This window comes from Procambarus clarkii, chromosome 62, assembly GCF_040958095.1.
Source record: "Procambarus clarkii isolate CNS0578487 chromosome 62, FALCON_Pclarkii_2.0, whole genome shotgun sequence".
Taxonomy (NCBI): Eukaryota; Metazoa; Arthropoda; class Malacostraca; order Decapoda; family Cambaridae; genus Procambarus; species Procambarus clarkii.
In genome coordinates, this window is record NC_091211.1 from 24,110,406 (window position 1) to 24,135,870 (window position 25,465).

General features: G+C 43.3%; 1 protein-coding gene across 1 annotated transcript in view; it reads right to left on the reverse strand.

Moving 5' to 3' along the window:
- Nucleotides 1-673: 673 nt before the first annotated feature.
- Nucleotides 674-25,465, reverse strand: part of LOC123766607 (uncharacterized) — a 37,484-nt gene continuing 12,692 nt past the window's right edge. The window contains exon 3 of the mRNA XM_069308528.1: nt 674-1,722. Coding sequence (XP_069164629.1) covers nt 674-1,722 — 1,049 coding nt within the window. The remainder of the gene's footprint in view (nt 1,723-25,465) is intronic.

Sequence of the window (25,465 nt, forward strand, 5' to 3'; positions counted from 1 at the left end):
CTTTCCTTTTTACTCGTGTGATGTCTTCTAATTTCTTAAAGAATGCGGTTTGTGACGGCTCCTGGGAGGGGTTCGACCTTGTGGTGACTCATTGCACCAGAGCTTGCGGTAAGCGAAGGATGTTACAGAGCTGGAGCCTTGCCAGAGGCCGTGTGCGATGTCTGCCGGTGAGAAATCCCTTTGTTTTGGCTGGTCACGAGGAGATTGTCGCCTGACCTACATTCTCTAGATTTTGTTTCAAGTCCGTTGTTTAAATGTTCGTTGTTGCGTGTTTACTCTCAAGTTATATTAACTCGTTGGTCGTAACCCTTGTAATTCATCGAGTCTGCAGGGAGTAATGACCCTAGCTTGCTGTTAAACAAGAGAGGCAGAAGTATTACTTTGGCATTACCTTTTGGTGTGTTGTAAGGACATGAGGTCATGTCCATATAACACGCTATTAACAGAAATGCTAAGGCTGTCCTAACTCAGTGTGGTGTACGAAATGGGACCGGCAGGAAGGGTGTGGGAAGGAAAGATGGGAGGCGGGAAGGGAAGGCGAGAGGTGGGAAGGAAAAGAGGACGTTCGACTCGACATATATATATCGGAGCCTCCCACCTCCTTTAGGAAGCTGCTGGCGTTTGACGAGGAGGAAGGCGCCAGGGTGGAGCCAGACGCGGGCCGCACCACCTCTTACCGCCTCAACTGCATTTTTAAAGGTGTGCTGCTGTAGAGGAGAGGTGGTCCTGCTTCTGTAGGGTAGAGGAGAGGTAGTCCTGCTTCTGTAGGGTAGAGGAGAGGTAGTCCTGCTTCTGTAGGGTAGAGGAGAGGTAGTCCTGCTTCTGTAGGGTAGAGGTAAGGTAGTCCTACTTCTGTAAGGTAGAGGTAAGGTAGTCCTGCTTCTGTAGGGTAGAGGTAAGGTGGTCCTGCTTCTGTAGGGTAGAGGTAAGGTGGTCCTGCTTCTGTAGGGTAGAGGTAAGGTGGTCCTGCTTCTGTAGGGTAGAGGTAAGGTGGTCCTGCTTCTGTAGGGTAGAGGTAAGGTGGTCCTGCTTCTGTAGGGTAGAGGTAAGGTGGTCCTGCTTCTGTAGGGTAGAGGTAAGGTGGTCCTGCTTCTGTAGGGTAGAGGTAAGGTGGTCCTGCTTCTGTAGGGTAGAGGTAAGGTAGTCCTACTTCTGTAAGGTAGAGGTAAGGTAGTCCTGCTTCTGTAGGGTAGAGGTAAGGTGGTCCTGCTTCTGTAGGGTAGAGGTAAGGTGGTCCTGCTTCTGTAGGGTAGAGGTAAGGTGGTCCTGCTTCTGTAGGGTAGAGGTAAGGTGGTCCTGCTTCTGTAGGGTAGAGGTAAGGTGGTCCTGCTTCTGTAGGGTAGAGGTAAGGTGGTCCTGCTTCTGTAGGGAAGAGGTTAGGTGGTCCTACTTCTGTAGGGTAGAGGTAAGGTGGTCCTGCTTCTGTAGGGTAGAGGTAAGGTGGTCCTGCTTCTGTAGGGTAGAGGTAAGGTGGTCCTGCTTCTGTAGGGTAGAGGTAAGGTGGTCCTGCTTCTGTAGGGTAGAGGTAAGGTAGTCCTGCTTCTGTAGGGTAGAGGTAAGGTGGTCCTGCTTCTGTAGGGTAGAGGTAAGGTGGTCCTGCTTCTGTAGGGTAGAGGTAAGGTGGTCCTGCTTCTGTAGGGTAGAGGTAAGGTGGTCCTGCTTCTGTAGGGTAGAGGTAAGGTGGTCCTGCTTCTGTAGGGAAGAGGTTAGGTGGTTTTGCTTCTGTAGAGAGGTAAATTGGTCCTGCTTAATTTGGGTAGAGGTAAGGTGGTCCTGCTTCTATATTGGAGAGATGAGTTGGTCCTGCTTATGCAGAGGTGCGGCAAAGATCGCCTGTAATTTGAACCTCGGTTTAAGGATAAAGTATGAATTTCCCTAAGAAGAGGGTTCAGGATAAGCGATAGAAAATGGTGACAGTTTTAAGTTACATACTTTTAGCTTGCTTATTATTTAGTCTTATCTCTCTATCGTTTCGGTTTGTTACTTTTGTTGACAGGTATTTTCTTATATATTGAATTTCGATGTTGTAGTTTACCTTTCTGCTGCATATTCAAATTGTGATTTTAAGTTGAGAACTGGATGTCAAATCTTTGTGTTTATGTGAAACCTTTACGCTTTTTGTAATTATATGTATTCTCTTGCTTCTCCTACATGCGTGCGCGCGTGCAGGAGAAGCATTGTGATGACTGGTGCATCTTTGAGCTGTGTTGACCTAGTCTACTGCTCCTTGAATTCTTCTCTATCTCATCAGCTTCGATTTCAAGGTAAAAAGATAAAAAAAAGCTTCAATATCAAATCATTGGTCACGAGTCACTCTCCATCTTGCCCACTTGCAGTTATCATGGAAATCGACCCCTCATGCTTTTTTTTTTTTTGTTGGAGATCAAGCCTTTTTAAACGGTCACAGAGATGGAACAAGGGAATACAACCGTTCTTTCCAGACTGAAAGGAAAGGATTGAATACACAAATATACACACACACACACACACACACACACACACACACACACACACACACACACACACACACACACACACACACACACACACACAGTTTCGGTAAGGTTAAACACTGTTCGTGGAGATAGGAATATCAAAGGAGTGAGAAACTCAGAGGTATAATGAAAGCGAAAGCAAGATCAGAATAGAAACTGGAAATACCATTGTAGATAAGTGAGAGAGAGAGAGAGAGTGTAACCCCAGCACTATACTCTGCCACGTAGAATGTATAATTAATCGAACATCGTGAGACCGACATGTATTCATCAAGCACAAACATTCGTTTAAAAAAGAACACAGCAATTGTTATTATTAATCCTCTGAGCATACTCAGATCACACAGTTTCACAACAATGTGAGCAGACTCTGAAAGGCAACCTTGCAAAAAATATTAATAAATAAATAAAAAATACAAAAAAAAAAATTATGTCAGTTCAGGTGCTGGGTGTCAAATCCCCATACACACCCAAACACCTGCGTCGACCGTCTAACACACGCACAGCTCACGGTAACTCTACCACAGCCAATAGTAAATCCCAATACCCCCCACAATAAATATATCAAGTATGTGACCGTCATATTCCCGTGACCCGCGACAGTGACGGTGTCCAATTTGCAATAAATCCCCAGAACTGTCACCACTAACGAACACCCACAACTCACCATTTTCTCAGCAATCAAAATTTTGGAGATCCGTCGACAGACATCAAAACATCGCAAATCTTTATTTGTCTGGGAAGAGATAGTACGAGAAGTTATATATCCCATTTATAGAATGAATCAAGAAATAAGATTTTATGACAAACAATTGTTTTATGTGTGGCTCAGTGTGTGAGTGGCCTAGTGGCCTAGCGAGTGGCCTCAGTGGCCTAGCCAGTGGCCTCAGTGGCCCCAGTGGCCTAGTGTGGTGAAGTTGGTTTAGTACGTACATGCTATGCCAGTGCTGTGAAGCATCTGTGCTGGCGAGGGTTCAAGTCTCCTGGTGGGTGTGGGTGTGAGTGTGTCTAAAGTTATTAACTTCAAAACTTGTGGTTCAGGCAAGTTAGTGCATTTTATAAATTATATATATATATATATATATATATATATATATATATATATATATATATATATATATATATACATATATATATATATATATATATATATATATATATATATATATATATATATATATATATATATATATATATATATATATATATATATATAATAGCCAGATCACTGACTATAATGGTGAGTCACTATAGGTAGTGAGCTGGTGCAGGTAGGAGCAACTCACATATTGTATATAAAAAAAAGAGGCTTTGGGCAGAGGGAACAGCCGAAAAGGCAAATTCGAACACTTCTTTCGGGATGAAGGTATTGGAAGAGGGTAATCGGTATGCAGGAGATCCACCGTGGTAGGCGAGGCAGACGCAGGCCGTTCCTGCTGTGTCGTCTTCAGGAACGTCTGTACGATACAAATAAATAAAACTCCTTTTTCTTAGTTTTTTTTTCATAACAGATCGCAATAGATCCTTCCTGAAGAGTTACTCTACGTGCCTACTTTTCATTCCATTTCTCGCTCGTTTCAACCCCATTTGGACTGATCGATTCAGCAACGGCCTTTAAGCATACTCAGATCACACAGTTTCACAACATCATTATTTTCCGGTCCGCGTTCGATTCCCGAAGGTCCAAGTGGTAAGGCAACGTCGTATCCTATCCTTTCCCCCGTCCTATCCCAGATTTATGTCTTAATGTCCCTGCCAAGTGCTATATTGTCTTAGTAGCGAAGCGCTCTCTATTTATTATTACCTTATCCTTTTCACTCGTTAACATGTCTAACACTGACGTTTAATGAGTTATCACATATGACTACATAACAACGAACCCAATGACAGACGGACAATTGTAGTATACGATGCAGCTCCTTTACATTATAAGTATACACCCAATCTAATTCGTATATATATTTACTTCATATATATACATCCTAAAGTCTTTCAAATACCTCGACTCTGTGCCGGTCGAGGTTTGGGGAACGTCTAATCTGATGTGCTTCTGGGTTGCGGAACGCTTCTTATTCATTCTTAAGTGAATGGGGCTTCACTTAAGTCCTTTTTCCCCCATTCCAGGTCTCAGGAACATGGAATGGGGCTTAAGTGAAACACCTGGCACCCTCACCACAAACAGTGGCTTGAAACACTAAGTGCTTATCCTGAAGGTTGGAGTGTTATTCATATATGTCATGAACTCATTCAGATATGCCCAAAACTCATTCAAATATTTCCTAAATCCATTCATGTATACCCTAAACTGATTTAAATATACCCTAAACATTTTCTATTGTGGTTCTAAACTCATTCATATATATCCTAACTTCATTTATGTATATACTAAACACATGATGATGAATCGTAGGTTTTTGTGATACGTGGACATTTTAGAGGTGAGATGTATACGAACATGTTAGTGGTGAGGGATTCGTGAACATGATAGAGGTAAGAGACATACAGACATGACAGGTGAGGGACACACACAGACACGATAGATGAGTGACAGAGACATGACAGGGGGAAAGGAGACACAGACATAACCAGGTGAGATACAGAGGTAAGTATCTCAGCCCTTAATGTGTAACTCATGACCTCCGAGTGCTGTTCAGGCCGGCAAATTAGGCTCATAATTTAAACAGGCAATACACAGGGTAATTAAGCCATGAACATATTTAACTCAATTTAGGCACAATGCCTGAGAGCGATAATTAATTATGGAACCTGCTATGATTAATTATTAATCGTTAAAGACGAAGTTTTCATTCGTATTTATATAACATAGTTTCGAGGCCGGTAATGTTATAGATGATTATAGACACAAAATGTTGTGATTATGGACATATTATTTCGAGGTTTATCAAAGGAATAATAGCTCACTAAAAACGTTTTTTAAGTAAACCAAATATTCAGGTTATATTCAATAGTAGATAAACAGCAATTTGCATTTGTGAGGAAATTATGAGGAGAAACCACTAATCCAGTGTGACTATGTAGTTTTAAGTGTGAACTGTTTATTTCGTAAGAATATCACCAAAGGACTTTGGCATTTACTATTTTTATGGAAATTCGTGTTCATTAGATCTAAAAGTGTGCTAAATAGTCTACAGGAAGTTTAACAAGTGTATTATAATGCTAAAAAATAATGTATGTCCTATTTCTATTGCTTCTAGGCATGAATCCAAGATTCCACTTCCTTTATTTGAACGTTTAATAATTCATTTCTTAAATTTAGATTCATAATTTGTTCGTGTTGAGTAGGATTTCCGCTCTATTCAGATAATATTTCGAAACTATTATCTTTTCCTAAGCTTAAACTCCCACAAATGTCATCATTAAGCTGCTCAATATGGCTAACTATTCACATTCGAGACAATGTTACATCAGCATATTAATACTACACTCATAAAACAGTATTGTGTAGTAGTGTGACAATATTGTTGTTTGATATTCCCATGTACACCCTAAATAAACACGCTATATATACAGGGTGACCGCGTGATTATTTTCAGGGTGATTTTATGACATTATATTTATGGAAGTGCAATTACTTATTTTTGGGCTATAAAGTGTATCTAAAATGTAAACAAAAATCAACAAAAATATTTTTTTAATAGGTCAAAAGTCAAAATAGAATTCCAAGACAGTCAAGAGTCACAGCCACCTCAACATACGTCTGATATCCTTCTTGCGAATTGTTCTCAAGATAGTTATTAACTAGAAACCATTTCAGTTGAACGAATCGCCTTTCTCATACCCAAGATCCTACAGGTACCAAAGAAGGAGCCCGTATCTTATCTTACTCTTCATTCAGAACACAGATAATGTCCGGTACGCTGTCTCGCTTCTTCCTCACCAAGGACGGAAACCTCCCTCTGTGGTCGAGAAATTCTTGTCTTATTCCCTAAGAAGAATCCGCAATACAAGTTCTTAACAGGGCAATTGAGCTCGTTCTTTCTCCCGTCATGAAGCTGTTGCCTCCAATTTGGAGTTCAAATTGGTCAATAAAGCCGTGAAGTGTTGCAGACGGAGGAGTTGGTGTCGAGGACGGCGTACGAGGGCTGAAGGTATTACTGGGGTGAGGCAGCCATAACGCTGGCTGGTCTTGTGGTAGTTTCTGGTGTGTAGTGTTGCAGGAACACGGGAGGCTACTGGTGTGTAGTGTTGCAGGAACACGGGAGGCTACTGGTGTGTAGTGTTGCAGGAACACGGGAGGCTACTGGTGTGTAGTGTTGCAGGAACACGAGACGCTACTGGTGTGTAGTGTTGCAGGAACACGAGAGGCTACTGGTGTGTAGTGTTGCAGGAACACGAGAGGCTACTGGTGTGTAGTGTTGCAGGAACACGAGAGGCTACTGGTGTGTAGTGTTGCAGGAACACGAGAGGCTACTGGTGTGTAGTGTTGCAGGAACACGAGAGGCTACTGGTGTGTAGTGTTGCAGGAACACGAGAGGCTACTGGTGTGTAGTGTTGCAGGAACACGAGAGGCTACTGGTGTGTAGTGTTGCAGGAACACGAGAGGCTACTGGTGTGTAGTGTTGCAGGAACACGAGAGGCTACTGGTGTGTAGTGTTGCAGGAACACGAGAGGCTACTGGTGTGTAGTGTTGCAGGAACACGAGAGGCTACTGGTGTGTAGTGTTGCAGGAACACGGGAGGCTACTGGTGTGTAGTGTTGCAGGAACACGAGAGGCTACTGGTGTGTAGTGTTGCAGGAACACGGGAGGCTACTGGTGTGTAGTGTTGCAGGAACACGGGAGGCTACTGGTGTGTAGTGTTGCAGGAACACGAGAGGCTACTGGTGTGTAGTGTTGCAGGAACACGAGAGGCTACTGGTGTGTAGTGTTGCAGGAACACGAGAGGCTACTGGTGTGTAGTGTTGCAGGAACACGAGAGGCTACTGGTGTGTAGTGTTGCAGGAACACGGGAGGCTACTGGTGTGTAGTGTTGCAGGAACTCGAGAGGCTACTGGTGTGTAGTGTTGCAGGAACACGAGAGGCTACTGGTGTGTAGTGTTGCAGGAACACGAGAGGCTACTGGTGTGTAGTGTTGCAGGAACACGAGAGGCTACTGGTGTGTAGTGTTGCAGGAACACGAGAGGCTACTGGTGTGTAGTGTTGCAGGAACACGAGAGGCTACTGGTGTGTAGTGTTGCAGGAACACGGGAGGCTACTGGTGTGTAGTGTTGCAGGAACACGAGAGGCTACTGGTGTGTAGTGTTGCAGGAACACGGGAGGCAACTTTCATTTATAGAAATAAAAGTTGCAAAACGCACTAAAAGTTGTTTATATATTTTCATTGTTTTTTCTTCTACAGTTCCGGCCACTTGTTGTGTTAGTGGCTGATGGTGGTGTTAGTGGCTGGTGGTGGTGTTAGTGGCTGATGGTGGTGTTAGTGGCTGATGGTGGTGTTAGTGGCTGATGGTGGTGTTAGTGGCTGATGGTGGTGTTAGTGGCTGATGGTTGTGTTAGTGGCTGATGGTGGTGTTAGTGGCTGGTGGTGGTGTTAGTGGCTGATGGTGGTGTTAGTGGCTGATGGTGGTGTTAGTGGCTGGTGGTGGTGTTAGTGGCTGATGGTGGTGTTAGTGGCTGATGGTGGTGTTAGTGGCTGGTGGTGGTGTTAGTGGCTGATGGTGGTGTTAGTGGCTGGTGGTGGTGTTAGTGGCTGATGGTTGTGTTAGTGGCTGATGGTGGTGTTAGAGGCTGATGGTGGTGTTAGTGGCTGGTGGTGGTGTTAGTGGCTGATGGTGGTGTTAGTGGCTGATGGTGGTGTTAGAGGCTGATGGTGGTGTTAGTGGCTGATGGTGGTGTTAGTGGCTGGTGGTGGTGTTAGTGGCTGATGGTTGTGTTAGTGGCTGATGGTGGTGTTAGAGGCTGATGGTGGTGTTAGTGGCTGGTGGTGGTGTTAGTGGCTGATGGTGGTGTTAGTGGCTGGTGGTGGTGTTAGTGGCTGATGGTGGTGTTAGTGGCTGATGGTGGTGTTAGAGGCTGATGGTGGTGTTAGTGGCTGGTGGTGGTGTTAGTGGCTGATGGTGGTGTTAGTGGCTGATGGTGGTGTTAGAGGCTGATGGTGGTGTTAGTGGCTGGTGGTGGTGTTAGTGGCTGATGGTGGTGTTAGTGGCTGATGGTGGTGTTAGTGGCTGATGGTGGTGTTAGTGGCTGATGGTGGTGTTAGTGGCTGATGGTGGTGTTAGTGGCTGATGGTGGTGTTAGTGGCTGATGGTGGTGTTAGAGTCTGATGGTGGTGTTAGTGGCTGATGGTGGTGTTAGAGTCTGATGGTGGTGTTAGTGGCTGATGGTGGTGTTAGTGGCTGATGGTGGTGTTAGGTGCTGATGGTGGTGTTAGTGGCTGATGGTGGTGTTAGTGGCTGATGGTGGTGTTAGTGGCTGATGGTGGTGTTAGTGGCTGATGGTGGTGTTAGTGGCTGATGGTGGTGTTAGTGGCTGATGGTGGTGTTAGTGGCTGATGGTGGTGTTAGAGTCTGATGGTGATGTTAAAGTCTGATGGTGGTGTTAGTGGCTATGTTAGCGATGGTAGTGGTTCTTATGTTAGTGGTGGTGTATAGTGGTGATGGTGGTGGCCATGGCGGTGTTAGGAGGGGTGGTAGCAAAGGCGATAGCAACGGGTCTTATGGTGGCAAACGATCCCTTCAAATACAAGGGGAAGCGTAAGATTGAGAGCCCGATTAGTCACACCAGAGTGCATGCGGGCTATTTGTAAAGCCTGGTTGGGCACCAGTTCAGGGTTTCCAGAATTCATAGTGGACTCAGTTGGGTCGAATATCTTTTAACATGTCGTGGTCTAGGGGTATAGCGCGCAGCTGGTGTTCACCGGGTCACTGGTTCAACCCAGCGTTGCTCCAAATGATGTTTGCATTATCGGAAACCCTATGCCATATCGGAAACCAAAATAATTCCATTATATAACAAGATTAATTTTTAATATTACAATTAGCATAGTGATCAACTCTGAAACCCATTGGTGAAATTACTAAATTCGCTACGTAACATATACTTAGAAATAGAAACGAAATTAAATACAAAGATTAAAAAACTCACAAGTGACTTATTTTTGAAAGAACGAACTTAATTTTTCCTATATAAGTTATGCAAATTATGTTGTGTAGTCTATTAACAGCATTTCCATCGTGCGCTAACAAAAATTGTGTATGCCACTTACGCTGTCTGTGATTGATACCGAATTAATCATAAGTATGAGATCTACATGAATCTCATAGATCAAAATAACAAAAGACAGAGAGAGAGAGAGAGAGAGAGAGAGAGAGAGAGAGAGAGAGAGAGAGAGAGAGAGAGAGAGAGAGAGAGAGAGAGAGAGAGAGAGAGAGAGAGAGATGCAGGTAGGGGACATGAATATGTCAAAAAATCTCATCAGATTCTTTGACCGTATTGGAAAATTGTTCCCGTTTAGGCTTGCGACTGTTTGTCAGCATTTCAGCAAAGATCTTTCATACAAAGCCACGTATACATATGGTCTATATCAGGGGCGTACGAATACTCTCGTCGGATTGGCTCAGTAACTGGTCATTCCCTGTTTTATCTCAGTCAGCTAGACAAGCCTGGACCATATCCACCCTTCACTAGTTATTTTGGTCTCTCCCTCACGTTTGTTCCCTCATCCACAATGTTTCTCTTGTTTCCACGTCTCCCCCTCTCTTTTACTTTACTCCCCTCACAGACACACATCTCCCCTCACTCTCACACGTCTTATCTCGCCCCCACACGTCTCTCCCCACTCCACACGTCACACCCCTCATTTCTACACGTCTGCCCCTCGCTCGGTGTTATAAAGTTCACAGCCCAACTTTTGTCCCGGGTCGGTGTTCCGGTCAGTCAGGGTGTTTGAAGAGGGACTCAAACTAAGTTTTGTGTGCGTGTGTGTGTGTGTGTGTGTGTGTGTGTGTGTGTGTGTGTGTGTGTGTGTGTGTGTGTGTGTGTGTGTGTGTGTGTGTACTCGCCTATTTGTACTCACCGATTTGTGCTTGCGGGGGTTGAGCTTTGGCTCTTTGGTCTCACCTCTCAACCGTCAATCAACTGGTGTACAGATTCCTGAGCCTAATGGGCTCTATCATATCTACATTTAAAAAAACTGTGTATGGAGTCAGCCTCCACCACATCACTGCCTAATGCATTCCACCTGTTAACTACTCTGACACTGAAAAAAGTTCTTTCTAACGTCCCTGTGGCTCATTTGGGTATTCAGTTTCCACCTGTGTCCCCTTGTTCGCTTACCACCCGTGTTGAATAGTTTATCCTTGTCTACCCTGTCAATACCCCTGAGGATTTTGTAGGAAGAGATCATGTCTCCCCTTACTCTTCTGTCTTCCAGTGTCGTAAGGTGCATCTCTCGCAGCCTTTCCTCGTAACTCATGCCTCTTGTGTGCGTGTGTGTGTGTGTGTGTGTGTGTGTGTGTGTGTGTGTGTGTGTGTGTGTGTGTGTGTGTGTGTGTGTGTGTGTGTGTGTGCGCTTGTGTTTGTGTGTGTATATGAGTGCAAGAGAGAGCGAGAGAAATATTTGGTCTTAAAGTAATGGATGAAGGTGACCTTTGATAACTTCTTTCACTTCATTCTACTTGTTGACCACACATTCATGGTGCGAATATTTCCTAACATTCCTTATACTCATTTGCGTTTCCAGCTTCCACAAGTGTCGTCTTGTCCCACTTTCTCTCAAATTGAAGAGGTTATCTTTGTCTGCCTTGTCTCTTCCACCACTGTATCTTGTATGTTGTGATCATATGTTCTGTGCTTCTTCCATCCTCTAGGCTATGAGATTTAGTTCCATTAGCCTATCTTCATTGCTGAACCTTCTTTGCTCTGGCACCAATCTTGTGGCAAATCTCTGTACTTTTCCTATATTGGATTTATGCTTCACAATGTGCAGATTCCACGAGGTACTGCGTATTCCAGTACTAATCTAACAAGTTTTATGCAGACTGCCTTGGGTCTGAATTTAGGGTTAAAAACGATGTTCTCATGCTTCCCAGCGTTTCACAGGCTGCTGATCTTACCCTGTTTATGTGTATCTCACGTATTAGTGTAGGAATTATATTCTCTTTCTAATATTTCTTTCTGATTTGTGTAATTACCTTCTCCTTATTGCGTACGTACCTTCTGGTCTCCTTTCTCCCAATGCCATCTGTATTGCCTTACTTTTGTTGGGATTGAATTCCAGCAATCATTTGCATGTAAAAGAGGAATAGCACTTGGAATAGTCTAGTGCCATACCTTTTCCAGCTTCGTATTATGTTTGACTAGATATGGATTCCACGCTGGAGCCGAGCACTCCAGGACTTGCCTAACATATGTGACGTGCGAGGTTTTAAATGATTCCTTATACCAATTTATAAGGGCAGTTTAGATTTTTGTCTGCTTCGCATATGCCGCTGATGATATCCTTTTAATATGGGCTTCATGAGATAGATTCGGTGTGATATGAATCCCTAGATCCTTCTCTCAGTTCGTGTGTGTGTGCGTGCGTGTCTTGCATGTGTTTGTGGTTGCGTGGGTTGGTGTTTGTTTTGTGTTTGTGTACAGGGGCGAATCACTCACTTAGAAAAACACAATATCTTTGCTTCTATGTTTCATTATCTACTCTCTCTCACTCATCACTTCCACACCCCGCTCGCTCTCTCTCCTTCCTCCCCCCCCTCTCTCTCTCTCTCTCTGACTCTTCACACCTCCCCAACCCCCAACCCCTCTTTCTCTCTCCTTTGCTCTCCACTTTGGTGGAGTCAGCGCGGCACTAATGTCGAGGGGCTGGGTCAGAAACGCTTCAGAGGAAATTGAACATAGATTGTCTCCACACTCAGAGGTGTGAAGGTGCCGAGGTTAATCTTGTGTGCCGATGGTGGTGTTCTCGTTCTACCATTGTGGCCAGAGCTCTGGCTACACAAGAAAAATAAAAGACCATTAAAATTTAGAAAACGTTATCATTCTTATTGATGCATGCGTGGCAGCTGTTATGTATATTAACCTATACCTGAAAACTTACAACGATTCCAGTTCTCTATTTTGGCCGGCAATTTGTTCCATATATGAAGAACCCTGTTTCCAAACAGGAATTTATTGAATCTAAGTCTCTTAAAATTTATAGCCACTGTTTTGTGTTTTGTAAATATATATTTAACATTTTATTAACATCTACTTTGTTATACCCCTTTTATGCATTTGTATACAAGTGTCATGTCATCTTTTATATTCGTCTTTATAGTTATAATAAATTATGTTTTATTTATATCTATCCATAAAGAAGGACTCAAATTCTTAGGATTAATTTCTGCTATCTCTGAACACATTCAAAGAAATTTATATCCATTCCATAATACGGCTCCTAATCTGAACTGCATAATCTCAATGAAGACTAAGTTCAATAACATCAACATGTGTCATTGCTAACGCTTCCAGATTTGAATCCTAGTATCAAATTTGCCCTATTTTGAACATATATATATATACAAAGCTTTTTTCTTAATTTAACATATACATTATTTAATACATTAACATGAAAAACCGGTCTTTGACTATACAACAGGACATAACCGATGAATGTATCCACGGAGTCAACTGCATCTTCTATGAACACAACCCGAGGAATCAACTGTCAACTGCTTGTCAGTCGTCAAGTTGATTCGCTGATAAAGGTTTCAATTGCTACCTTATCCTCAGACCTCACTTGTCAGGTGTTTTGATCCTGTTGACAATTTTTTATGCAAAGTGTGGAGTGCAATCTTTACGAATGTACGATTCGTACAGAAGAAGTTAGTTTTCAATGAAAAACTCTTTTTTAATTATGATTGTATAGTAGAGTCATACCTTTGAATGCGTCTTTGTCAGATGTTAGATGGTAGTCCTTCGCCTGGACTACCCTAACCTGAGGACGAGTTACTTAATGCAAATAATTGTCAACTGAACTTAAACACATCTAAGATATGCCTATAACTATATAAGAAATTATAATTTAATAACAAAAATTATATGAAAAATATTGATTATGAGAGCACAATGTGATTTGATTGATAAATGCGTGTTTGGGGGGGGGGGGGGGGTCGACCATGGCTTGAACGAGTATATCCTGATGATATGTTCGGTTAGTGATGATGTGTTGGGTGACAGAACATCAACACTTTAGTAAAGTGCGAGTAATAAAGCAATAATTATGAGAACTTTACTAAAAACACTGCAGAAAGCCTATATACTTCTGTGACTCAGCTTCTATTTATATTCACGCAAACTAATTCACGTATAAGCCTACTTACGCTTGAAGCAATCCAGCAAATACAAAATCTATTTTGTTATCTAGTTATTGCTCAGACTGCAATTCCGGCCTCCTCTCTCAGGCAGAACACAGCGGTGCTCAGACTGCAATTCCGGCCTCCTCTCTCAGGCAGAACACAGCGGTGCTCAGACTGCAATTCCGGCCTCCTCTCTCAGGCAGAACACGAGCGGTGCTCAGACTGCAATTCCGGCCTCCTCTCTCAGGCAGAACACGAGCGGTGCTCAGACTGCAATTCCGGCCTCCTCTCTCAGGCTGAACACGAGCGGTGCTCAGACTGCATTAAGGCCAGCGACCGTAGCGTGTTGTGGCCAGCGCCTCAGGCCACTTTACGGCCAGGGATTATGCTGCCGCGTGGTCTCTACTATGGCTTAGATTTAAATAAAGTTTATTCGTAACGATTCTAATAACAATCTCATTAAATAAATGAGTCTCTAGGGGTAGACTTTAGATGAGCTGAGGTAAGATAACGACCCTTACTTGCAGTTTCACTTGGTACCTCAACTGCCTGCCAGACAATTGACTCTCTCTTTTCTTTAACCCTTGACTTAAAGGGGGGGAGAGAGAGAGAAAGAGAGAGAGAGAGAGAGAGAGAGAGAGAGAGAGAGAGAGAGAGAGAGAGAGAGAGAGAGAGAGAGAGAGAGAGAGAGAGAGAGAGAGAGAGAGAGAGAAAGAGATACAGAGAGAGAGAGAGAGAGAGAGAGAGAGAGAGAGAGAGAGAGAGAGAGAGAGAGAGAGAGAGAGAGAGAGCGTAGTAAGTGGAAAAAGGGAATATCGATGGTCACCAGCAATCAAAATCCCATCACAGCCTTCGTCTGAACTTTAATTCTTCTTTCATCGCCCCCAGAGGCCATCGTCGGTTGTAAAGGGTTTTGACGGGATTCTCAGGACTGCAGAGATCAAAACTGTTCTCGTTCAGTGGTGGATGCTGGGCAGGGAGAGAGTCCGTCACTGGTGAAGGAGGCGACAACGAGGTACCAGTGCAGTGGAACGAGTTTAACAGTGACATTATTTATTAGTATAAGAATATAACCAGCTGCAGAGGGCCTTTTAGCCTAAGCGAGACAGCTCATCTTGAACCCAAAAGAACTCCGGTTTAAAATGATACATTATATATAATATATGTGTGTAAATCACGAAGAAATTCACACGTGATGAACAATGTGACAGTGTCAGACCACGAAGGAAGGATTAAGACAGGAATTTCCTTAAGTACTTTCGAATTTAATAATACACCTTCAGAATAATCCTTCATGGTCTGACACTGTCATGCTTGAGTCGAGTTAGGTTAGGGATTGAATCCAACAAAATTTTAACAACCGTGTTAAGTACGAAATGACCGTGTTGCTGGGTCAGTACATTCCTTTGTACATTGTACATATGACCTCATCCGCGGGTCAATATATTTATCAGGGTTATTCTCTTCTTCCCTGGTATCCTTTATCTTTGAACCTATCACTTTAACCAACATACATCTGTCATCAAACAATTAGCTGCGCCACAATCCTCACCGAAACCTGATCATCCTTGATCCTCTAGCCCGATAACCTTCGACCTCACCAACAATCCACACCCTTCTCACCACTGACCCATGCCTCACAGCTCTCGACCCACGGCACATCACCCTCGACCAACGCCCCCTTCACCCTTGACCCACGCCTGCTGCTGCAGATCGTCAGTATTCAAGAAGCACGCGGCAGAATACTGGTATTTACGATGCCTTCGGGGTTTTCCCTAGACCGTAACATATCTCTGGCCTTCAGATAAATATCCCCCCCCTCCCACCTTGGAAGGATCGCGCTTCTCTACTTCCTTCAGGAGACTCTGAAAAATAAAACTTCTGGGTGTTATTTCTATTAATTTAATTTTGAATATTTAACCTTCGTAAAATTTTAAGACAATTACCATTGCAAGAATTCACAAATGAAAAGTGATTATTGAAGCTATGGAAGCAGGTTCGGGAGAGACGGAAGCCTTTCCAGATAAATTTGGTCCAATTTTACGTTCAGACCTTAAGAGGTAAACTTTCCCTCCTTACTTCCTCTTTCAGACGTCTCCAGACACACTCTGCCCCATTTTCTTCCATTTTCCAGACCTCTCCAGGTAAATTATGCCCCATTTTTCTCTTGTAGACCTTTTCAGGAAAGCTTATTAATCTTATATCTCTTCCAGACTCCCTCAGGTTTACCTGGCCATATTCCTTCTACTTCCAGATCCCTCCAGATAAACCGGACCTATTCCTCCTCCTTCCAGAAACCTTAAGGTAAACCTAAGCCCATTTCTCCTTCTTCCACACCCCTCCAGGTAAACGTGGTCTGCAGTGCTCCCTGGCCCATCGCCCCGGAAAACTCTCGTCTGACCATCCAATTTTCCCCTAGCGTTTCCTTTCCCACGAGTATATTGGAGGAGGTGACCGTCGGTTGAGCACTTCTCTGAGTGTTGTTCTGAACAGCTGTCGGTCGCTGAGAGCATTGAACCTTGAGTACTCCCCTTACGCCTTCCTCAATAGTGTCGAGGACATGAATACTCTCCTGCGTTCTCCTGTAGCATTGAGTTCCTTGAATACTTTCCTGCGCCTTTCTACCATTGAAGATTTGGATACTTCCAGCGTTTTCCTGCTAACACATTATCTTAATTCATTATTTATTTATAGTGTTCCGACATTTATGACTCTAAAAGATTATCAAAGTGGTATGTTTTAATGTTTATTTTCTACATTATTTGTGTTATTTTTCAACCCCTTAAGCTATTGTGGTTAACAAACTTGGTCTACTTTCAACGCTATTTTGTTTTATTCATGTGACACGCATTGGTGGACCAATTGGCTCAGCGACAGGGAAGTTCGTCACTGAATCGGAGTTCGATCCCCGATTGTACAAATGGTTGAGCACCGTTCCTTCACTCTATTCTAACTCAGATAGAATTCAGCCCTCACATTTATGAAATGAGAGCACTCCATTCCAAGTGCTTTGTAGTCATTCCTGATGGTGGTACCCGGAGGTGCCCAGGACGACCTTGTGTCCCAGCCTCGGCCACACACTGTACATGTTTTCCCCACAAAATTAAATCCTCCTTTTCTACCACATTCATACATCCTCCCCGTCTCCCACCACGTGCAGCCTCCCCATTTCCATACAGAAGCATGGGGAGTCGACACCTTCCACCCTATGACACCCGCCATACAATCATAACTCACATGAGGCTAACAGCAAGCACCTGGCTTTCAATCTCGAACAGACAGACAGACAGATTTTCTTATTATAAATACGTACGATATCCTCACACATTTTAGGTTTAGTTTTAATTTTAAACCCCTTTTAGGTTTATATATATATATATATATATATATATATATATATTATATATATTATACATATTATATATATATATATATATATATATTATATATATATATATATATATATATATATATATATATATATATATATATATATATATATATATATATATATATATATATATATATTGTGACGATAATCTCCTTCAAGAGATTGAGCCTGCTCTTCCCTCCAAAATTACGTCTTCACAATTATATAAAAGACTATGGAAGAAATGTCCAACAACGACAGCAAGGCTTGCCAGGGTGAGCAGAAACGTATGCAACCAGCCACCTGTTCGAACTCCAACCACCAAACTACCCGTTGATCGCTACGGCTCCGCTGATTGGTCGCCGGTCTGGCTGCACCTGCACTCGCCCCCAATACTACCTGATGTCTGGGGTCGCCCCAACATCAGTCCTCAGAATGTTCCGTGCTTTCGTAGCCAGCACTCCTCCCAGCTAGACGTTAGCGTGTACTGAGAGAGGTGGTGGCTTTAAGCCAATATTCCAGCACCTCCCACTTACCTTTTGTTGCACTTCTTGTTATTTTGCCTTAACGTAACTTTTCATTGTGTCATTTAAGTATTCTTATTATTTTGATTCATTGATTTTATTATACATATTTGTTTGTGCATTATTTTCATGTTTTGATTTATTTAACGTAATTAAAATTTCATTGTTAAAGTTTACTTGTGTTTTGTGTGTCTTCTCCTTACCTTACCACAGACGAAGTTCCAGTTTTTCTATTTTTTTTATAACTATGTGACGAGGCCATACCCCTAGCCTTAAACAGCCGAACACCAACGCGTTACCGTCACAAGTTATATGGGGGCCTGTCCTAGGAGCCTCACTCAGGTACTGGTGCTAAGTGGTAATTTATGGTAAGCGTATTTAACTCTGTTAACGTAGCTTTACTATTTTTCATTCAATTTCATTTTTTATAAGGTGCGGTGTATTGTGCATTACGAGAGTAACATATAGTGAAGGTGAGACAACTTTGGATTACGTGGTGACTGTAGGCCTCAGTCATACTCTTAATTGGTCATCTCTCCCTCCATGTTATTACTCGTATTTACCATCTATGTCCCTTGAATATTTCTCATTCTGACAGATCATCATATTGGTACCCTGGTACTGTGGTCTGCCCCGGGTCAAGAGTACCCAATCTTCTGCAATCTGACTGTAGGAGGACAAAGAGGGCCATAGTTCCTCTAGCTCGAACTTTAGTTGCTGAATTGGGACCTCAGCAGCAGTTCTCGTCACCAGTTGACACCTCGCACCCCTACACGTCAGTCAGAGATGATGATACATACAACGGTAGGGAATTAGCTTATTTTTTCAGAGCACAAAAGTTCGCTAATTCTGTAAGTATCATATTAAATTCAGTAGGAAAAACTTGCTTTATGTCCTATAGAGACTTGGCAAGGTATGCCTACATCCTTGGACTACCAATTTTACTTTTGAAGCATTTAACTGTTTCAGTTGTTTTCGAAACTTTTGTTTCATTTGTTAGTAGGATTTTCTTGCCCTTATTCTCTTACATGAGTACCGGGTACAAGATTTCCTGCGCCCTTGATTTAATTTAATCATTTAATATCTTTCACTTAACGTTAATTGTTAAAGATCACACAGGATAGGTACCAGTTGCCACGTTGTCCTGTTTCTGACATTTCATTATTGAACATTCGTGTACCTTTATTTGCTAATTTCACCATGTTTCGTCTCCAAACTTTCCGTGCAAATCCAGCAGGTGAAATAGGGACTTTAAGTCGTGCCAAGAGGACTGAATTACAAACTCTTGCACATGAGTATCAACTAGAAGTTCCCTACCAAGCCAACAAAAATGACCTACACAACCTGTTGCTGGATTACTATTTAGAGCAAGGTAAGATAGACTCTGAAACTCATGAAACTTACTATATTGCAGATAAAACTGATTTGGCAACGCTGAAACTTAAACTAGAGCTGGCTAAGATTGAACGTGAGCAGCAAAGAGAAGCAGCTACCATACGGAGAGAAGAACAAGAACGTGAGATTGCACTACTCCAGGAGCGGGAACGTGTACAGCTTGAAACACTCCAGGAGCGGGAACGAGTACAGCTTGAAACCAAACGACGCGAGTTGGAGATGCAACGCGAACATGACAAGCAACAAGCAACTCTGGCTCTAGAGTGTCGTCAACGTGAAATCGCCTTGGAAACTTCCCACTTCACTCAACGCCAACAAGCTACTGCCAATCTTCCCGTCAGTTTTAATATATCACATGCAAGTAAGTTAATGCCATCCTTTGTAGAAGCAGAAGTTGATGTGTTTTTTACCACCTTTGAAACCCTTGCTAATCAACTCAGTTGGCCTGTCGACCAATGGGCCACACTTCTCAGAGTCCATCTTACAGGTAGAGCTGCAGTCACACTCAGTACTTTGGCGTCTGAGAATGACTACTACACTCTGAAACAAGCAGTGTTGGACGCCTACCTCCTCTCTACTGAAAGTTATAGAAGGAAATTCCGTGACCACCTGAAGGCAAGTACCACTACCTTCCTCGAGTTTGCTAACACGAAACGGAGGTATTTCATGAAATGGCTGGAAGCAGCACATGTCTCTACTTTTACAGAACTCGTCAACCTGATGCTTGTTGAAGAATTCTTGAGACGTGTGCCGCCTCCTGTCCGCCTCTACTTAGCAGATAAAGAAGAAACCGACTACCTGAAGTGTGCTAAGTCGGCTGACACTTACAGCCTCATCCACCGGCTGACACCTGAACCATCCTCCAGTAAGAAGTCGTGGTACAGTTACGAGAAGGTGAGCCCCGATCAAGCTGGTTCACAACTGTACTGCAAATATTGTAGACTCTATGGACATACCATAGACAAGTGTGGTAAGTCTCAATACAAGGGAACCACTGACCAACAACGACCCAAACCAACTCCTCCTAAGTCCGGTAAGCCTGTGATGAATGTTGGTGTTGATGTTAATGATCTTTCTCTTTTCAGTAACCACCTGTATACTGGAACTGTCTCTGCCAACGGTTCAAATCCGGAGGGACGTTTCAAATTGAAGATCTTGAGGGACACAGCGGCTCTACAATCGATCATCTTGAAGTCGGCTGTGCCCAACATAGTCTACACCGGGGAAACAGTCTTCATCACTGACCTCACTGCTACCACTCCATACCCTCTCGCCAGAGTCCACCTGAATTGTCCCTACGTGAACGGGGAAGTCCAAGTCGCCGTCAGGGAAAAGCCTTTTCCCATGCCTGGAGTGCAACTTCTCCTAGGCAACGACTTGGCAGAAGACCTGCAACCAACCAACCTGATCGTCATGGACAAACCCCAGGTGTGTAACTCTGTGCCAAGTAACCCTATTCTTGAGTATGTTCCAGCAGAGGTTCAAGAGAGTGATGATGTTTCTCCTCCGGTTCTCGTGACCACCCGTGCACAAGCCGCACGTCCACAGCCAGCTGACTCTACTGCTACCGCTGTCCCTCAAGACCCTCAGAAACTACCCCCGCATCTGACCAAGTTGGAGTTCCGTAAGTTGCAGAGGGAAGATCTTACTTTAACACCATTGTTTTTCCAGGCTGAGACTCAACCCGACAGTATTCCTGGGTTCTTCCTAGAGAACGACTTACTCTACCGCAGATATAGACCCAGTAAACTGAAGGAGGAGGACGATTGGGCCAACACCGAACAACTTGTGATTCCCACCAGCCTGCGGCCCACTATTCTACACCTGGCCCACGGAGCATTCTCCCACTACGGCTTCAACAAGACTTACCATGGGATTCGTCAAGACTACTACTGGCCAGGTATGGTAAACAACGTCAAACAGTACGTAAAACAGTGTCATACATGTCAGATGGCAGGCAAACCGAACGTCTCCATTCCCAGAGCACCACTGATTCCCATACAGGTGCCTGCGGAACCTTTCCACAGACTCATAATAGACTGTGTTGGTCCTTTACCTCGGACCAGTTCAGGTAACGCCTACATCCTAACCATCCTGTGTCCTACCACCAGATTTCCCATAGCAGTTCCAGTGAAGAACATCACGGCTGCTACGGTTATCAAACATCTATTGAAGATCTTCACTCAATACGGATTTCCCAGGGAGATTCAAAGTGACTGTGGCACCAACTTCACCAGTGATCTCTTCAAAAGGACACTGGAGGAGTTCAACATCAAACAGGTATTGTCCAGCCCCTATCATCCTGCTTCACAGGGTTCTCTTGAACGTAGTCATCAGACCATCAAAGCACTCTTGAAAAAGTTTTGTAGTGAAACCTCAAAGGATTGGGATAAGCAGATTGACCTAATAATGTGTATTTTCAGAAGTCTCCCCAATGAGTCCCTAGGAGTATCTCCTTATGAGATGCTCTACGGCCGTAAGTGCCGTACTCCCCTTAAGGCTTTCAAAGACTCTCTCAGAGATGCCACCTTCAGTGAGCATCAGAATGTGCCCCAGTTTCTTCAAAACCTTCAACACATTCTAGAGAGAGTCCACCGCTTTGCCCATGATAATCTATTGAAAGCCCAGGTGAGAATGAAGACTCATTACGACCAGACCAGCAAAGTAAGAAAATTCAAGCCGGGAGACTTCGTCCTTGCTTATTTCCCTATCCCAGGTTCACCTTTACAAAACAGATTTTCAGGACCCTACTGCGTCAAAGAGTGCAGGAATAATAATAATTATGTGATAGAGACTCCTGATAGGCGGCGGAAGACCCAGCTGTGCCACGTCAACCTCCTGAAGCAATATAATGGTACTCCTCCCACTGTCTTGATTAATTGTTCTACCTTCACAGAACCCTACATCCACAGTGAGACCATCCCGGCTTCTTCTCCCGAAAGCACTGACAAGGAGTCGGCGCTTTCTAATTCCAAAATCCTTAATGATCTTCCCAAATGCTTTCAGGATAATAATCGTGCTCCTATGCCCTCTTCTAATTCCACTCTCACCTCGTCAGATAAGCCCTTCATCCTCCATGTCGACGCCAATGGTACCGACGTGGGTGGTGTCGTGATGCAGCAACGAGGCGAGAAGAATACACCTGTCAGCGACTACTGCTACAAGGATCTACGGAACAATTGGCAAGGAGCTACTCTTCCTCATCCTGAAGCTTCAGCACTTCACTCCACACCTGAAAAGTGCTCGGTCCACCATCAATACGGACCACACCACCCTACACCTCCTGCAGCACGCCCACTTCTCATCTCAACGTCTTCTACTATGGGCTTGCTACCTGCAGAAATTCAACCTGGAGACACGCTATACCAAGAGTCTGACAACATCTTAGCCCATGATCTCTCCAGAGTTTATGAAGTAGAAGCGACTCCATCCATTACTCCACCACATAACGACGTACTTCTTCCAGAACCGCAGGCTTCGGGGGAGAGTTGTGACGATAATCTCCTTCAAGAGATTGAGCCTGCTCTTCCCTCCAAAATTACGTCTTCACAATTATATAAAAGACTATGGAAGAAATGTCCAACAACGACAGCAAGGCTTGCCAGGGTGAGCAGAAACGTATGCAACCAGCCACCTGTTCGAACTCCAACCACCAAACTACCCGTTGATCGCTACGGCTCCGCTGATTGGTCGCCGGTCTGGCTGCACCTGCACTCGCCCCCAATACTACCTGATGTCTGGGGTCGCCCCAACATCAGTCCTCAGAATGTTCCGTGCTTTCGTAGCCAGCACTCCTCCCAGCTAGACGTTAGCGTGTACTGAGAGAGGTGGTGGCTTTAAGCCAATATTCCAGCACCTCCCACTTACCTTTTGTTGCACTTCTTGTTATTTTGCCTTAACGTAACTTTTCATTGTGTCATTTAAGTATTCTTATTATTTTGATTCATTGATTTTATTATACATATTTGTTTGTGCATTATTTTCATGTTTTGATTTATTTAACGTAATTAAAATTTCATTGTTAAAGTTTACTTGTGTTTTGTGTGTCTTCTCCTTACCTTACCACAGACGAAGTTCCAGTTTTTCTATTTTTTTTATAACTATGTGACGAGGCCATACCCCTAGCCTTAAACAGCCGAACACCAACGCGTTACCGTCACAATATATACACACACATGCGTGACTACCATATTATACCGTTACAAATATTGAATAGTTTCCAAGCCAAAGTTTTCAACGACAATGAATTATTATTTTCCAGTGAATTTATAGCAGCAAAGCAGCAGGAATTGTCTTAATCTAGCTTCGTGTAAAGTGGACCTTAAGACGTATAGTGACCAAACATGGTGCATTCTCGATCTCGGTACTGATCGTGACCTACTCTGACCTTCAGTGACGTTGTATGATGATGATGATCATTGCTCATCACAAGTCATTGCATGTCATATTGCCGTCGGAAAATGAAATCGATTCCATCGCACTTTTTCAATACTTATTTAAGTGACTCATTATGCGTATCATACTATGACGACGCGCCCTGTCAACTCATAAATATGACACATTACCTAGATCTGACATGCTGACCTTACGTTTCCTTACGGTGTCACGTGACATGTGTGTTGTTGCTGTGTCAGAAGACACGTTGCCCGTGACCTAGTGTGTCGCTACTGTGTCATATGACACATCAGTAGCACCATCCGGACAGGGTTCCACCTTAAACTTCCTCCAAAAAAAGCTGCCAACTTTCACTGATAAAGTTGGTGGTGAGTTAGATAAGACGCGGGAAGAACAATCAAGCTAAAAGGCTTCTGTAAACTTTTCTGAGGACGAGGAGCGATTCTCTTAAAGTTTGGTTATTATCTATGTGAAGACTGCACGTCAGTGTGTGTGTGTGTGTGTGTGTGTGTGTGTGTGTGTGTGTGTGTGTGTGTGTGTGTATGATACAAAGCTACAATAGTCTCTCTCTCTCTCTCTTTCTCTCTGCAGTTAAAAAAATCTCGTAGATCTCAAACAATGTCAAAAAAGTTTTGTATTGCATTTGGAGTCTCCTGCCCTCATTCAAGTTTACACTAGCTATTCTTTGCCTACGGAGATTTCAAAGATTTGGTTAGGTAAGGTAAGGTTAGGTTAGGTAAAGTTAGGTTGGGGAAAGTTAGGTTAGGTGAAGTTAGGTTAGGTAAGGTTAGGATGGGTTACAATAGGGTTATACATGTTCCAGGGAACATTGTTGCAATGTATTGCAATGTTGCTCTCACTTATTCCACTCCACCATCCAGCTTCCTTCCTCCTACTTCTTCCTCCACTGGCTCAACCTTCTCCACCTGCTCTTCCTCCTTCCTCAACCTCTTTCGAATGCAGTTTATTTCCTTGCCTCCCCTCCACTGTCATAAATTGCTTCCTTGCAAAATCATGACTACTGCTCTCGCTGTAGTGGTTCAACAGACATACTATAGACAAGTAAGTAGATCCACTGGAGGTATTTATACTAAGATCCTTGCTGCGTGTCCGAAATACATCGGAATAAACCGAAAATACATATACATCGGAATAAAACTAAAACTATAAATACATTTTCATAAAAGCTCACTCACTGATGACTGCAAAAACATGTCTGACCTTTCGCCTCCCTGTTCTTAGTGCCTATGTCGTTCCTCCACGCAACCTTAAGCACGACCTTGCAATGTTGCCAAGGTATATCATGCAATGAGGCAAATGCATACCTTGCAATGTTGCATTTCAATGTTACGAGGCCCAATGGAGGGTGTCGGTTCTAGTCACACTTTTCCCTACTGAACCATAGTGAATGAAACTTCCGTTGCAGATATCAGTTGTGCAATGTTTCATATGTCCTCTTTTGCTGATATCAGATGAATATCTAACCAGCCATAAATGTAATTCATTGTATTGAAGTCCCCCATTTTACTTCCGCTTCCGTCAGATACTACACACAGCTTTTGTGTGTGTGTATTACCCATGTGTATTAGCCTATCTCTATTCTCTGGTTTTAGCTCATGTCTATTCACTTGTATCAGTTCATGTCTATTCTCTTGTTTTAACTCATGTCTATTCACTATCATTAGCCCCTGTCTATTCAATATCATTATCTCATGTCTGTTTACTATCATTAGCTCATTTCTATTCACTATCATTAGCTCATGTCTATTCTCTTCCATTCTATTCCACTAGACAGGCTCACAAATACGCACTCAAGTTCAGAGCCATTCAGTGTGACGAAGACTGGCCCTGTACCAACAAATACCCAATAATCCCAAACGGCACACGATCCCTATTTGAATCATAATCAAATTAAATATATTTTCCAAAATTCTGCAGTGGCTCTGATTTGATATAATGTGGTCCGTCTCATAAACACAGCAAACATAATTTGT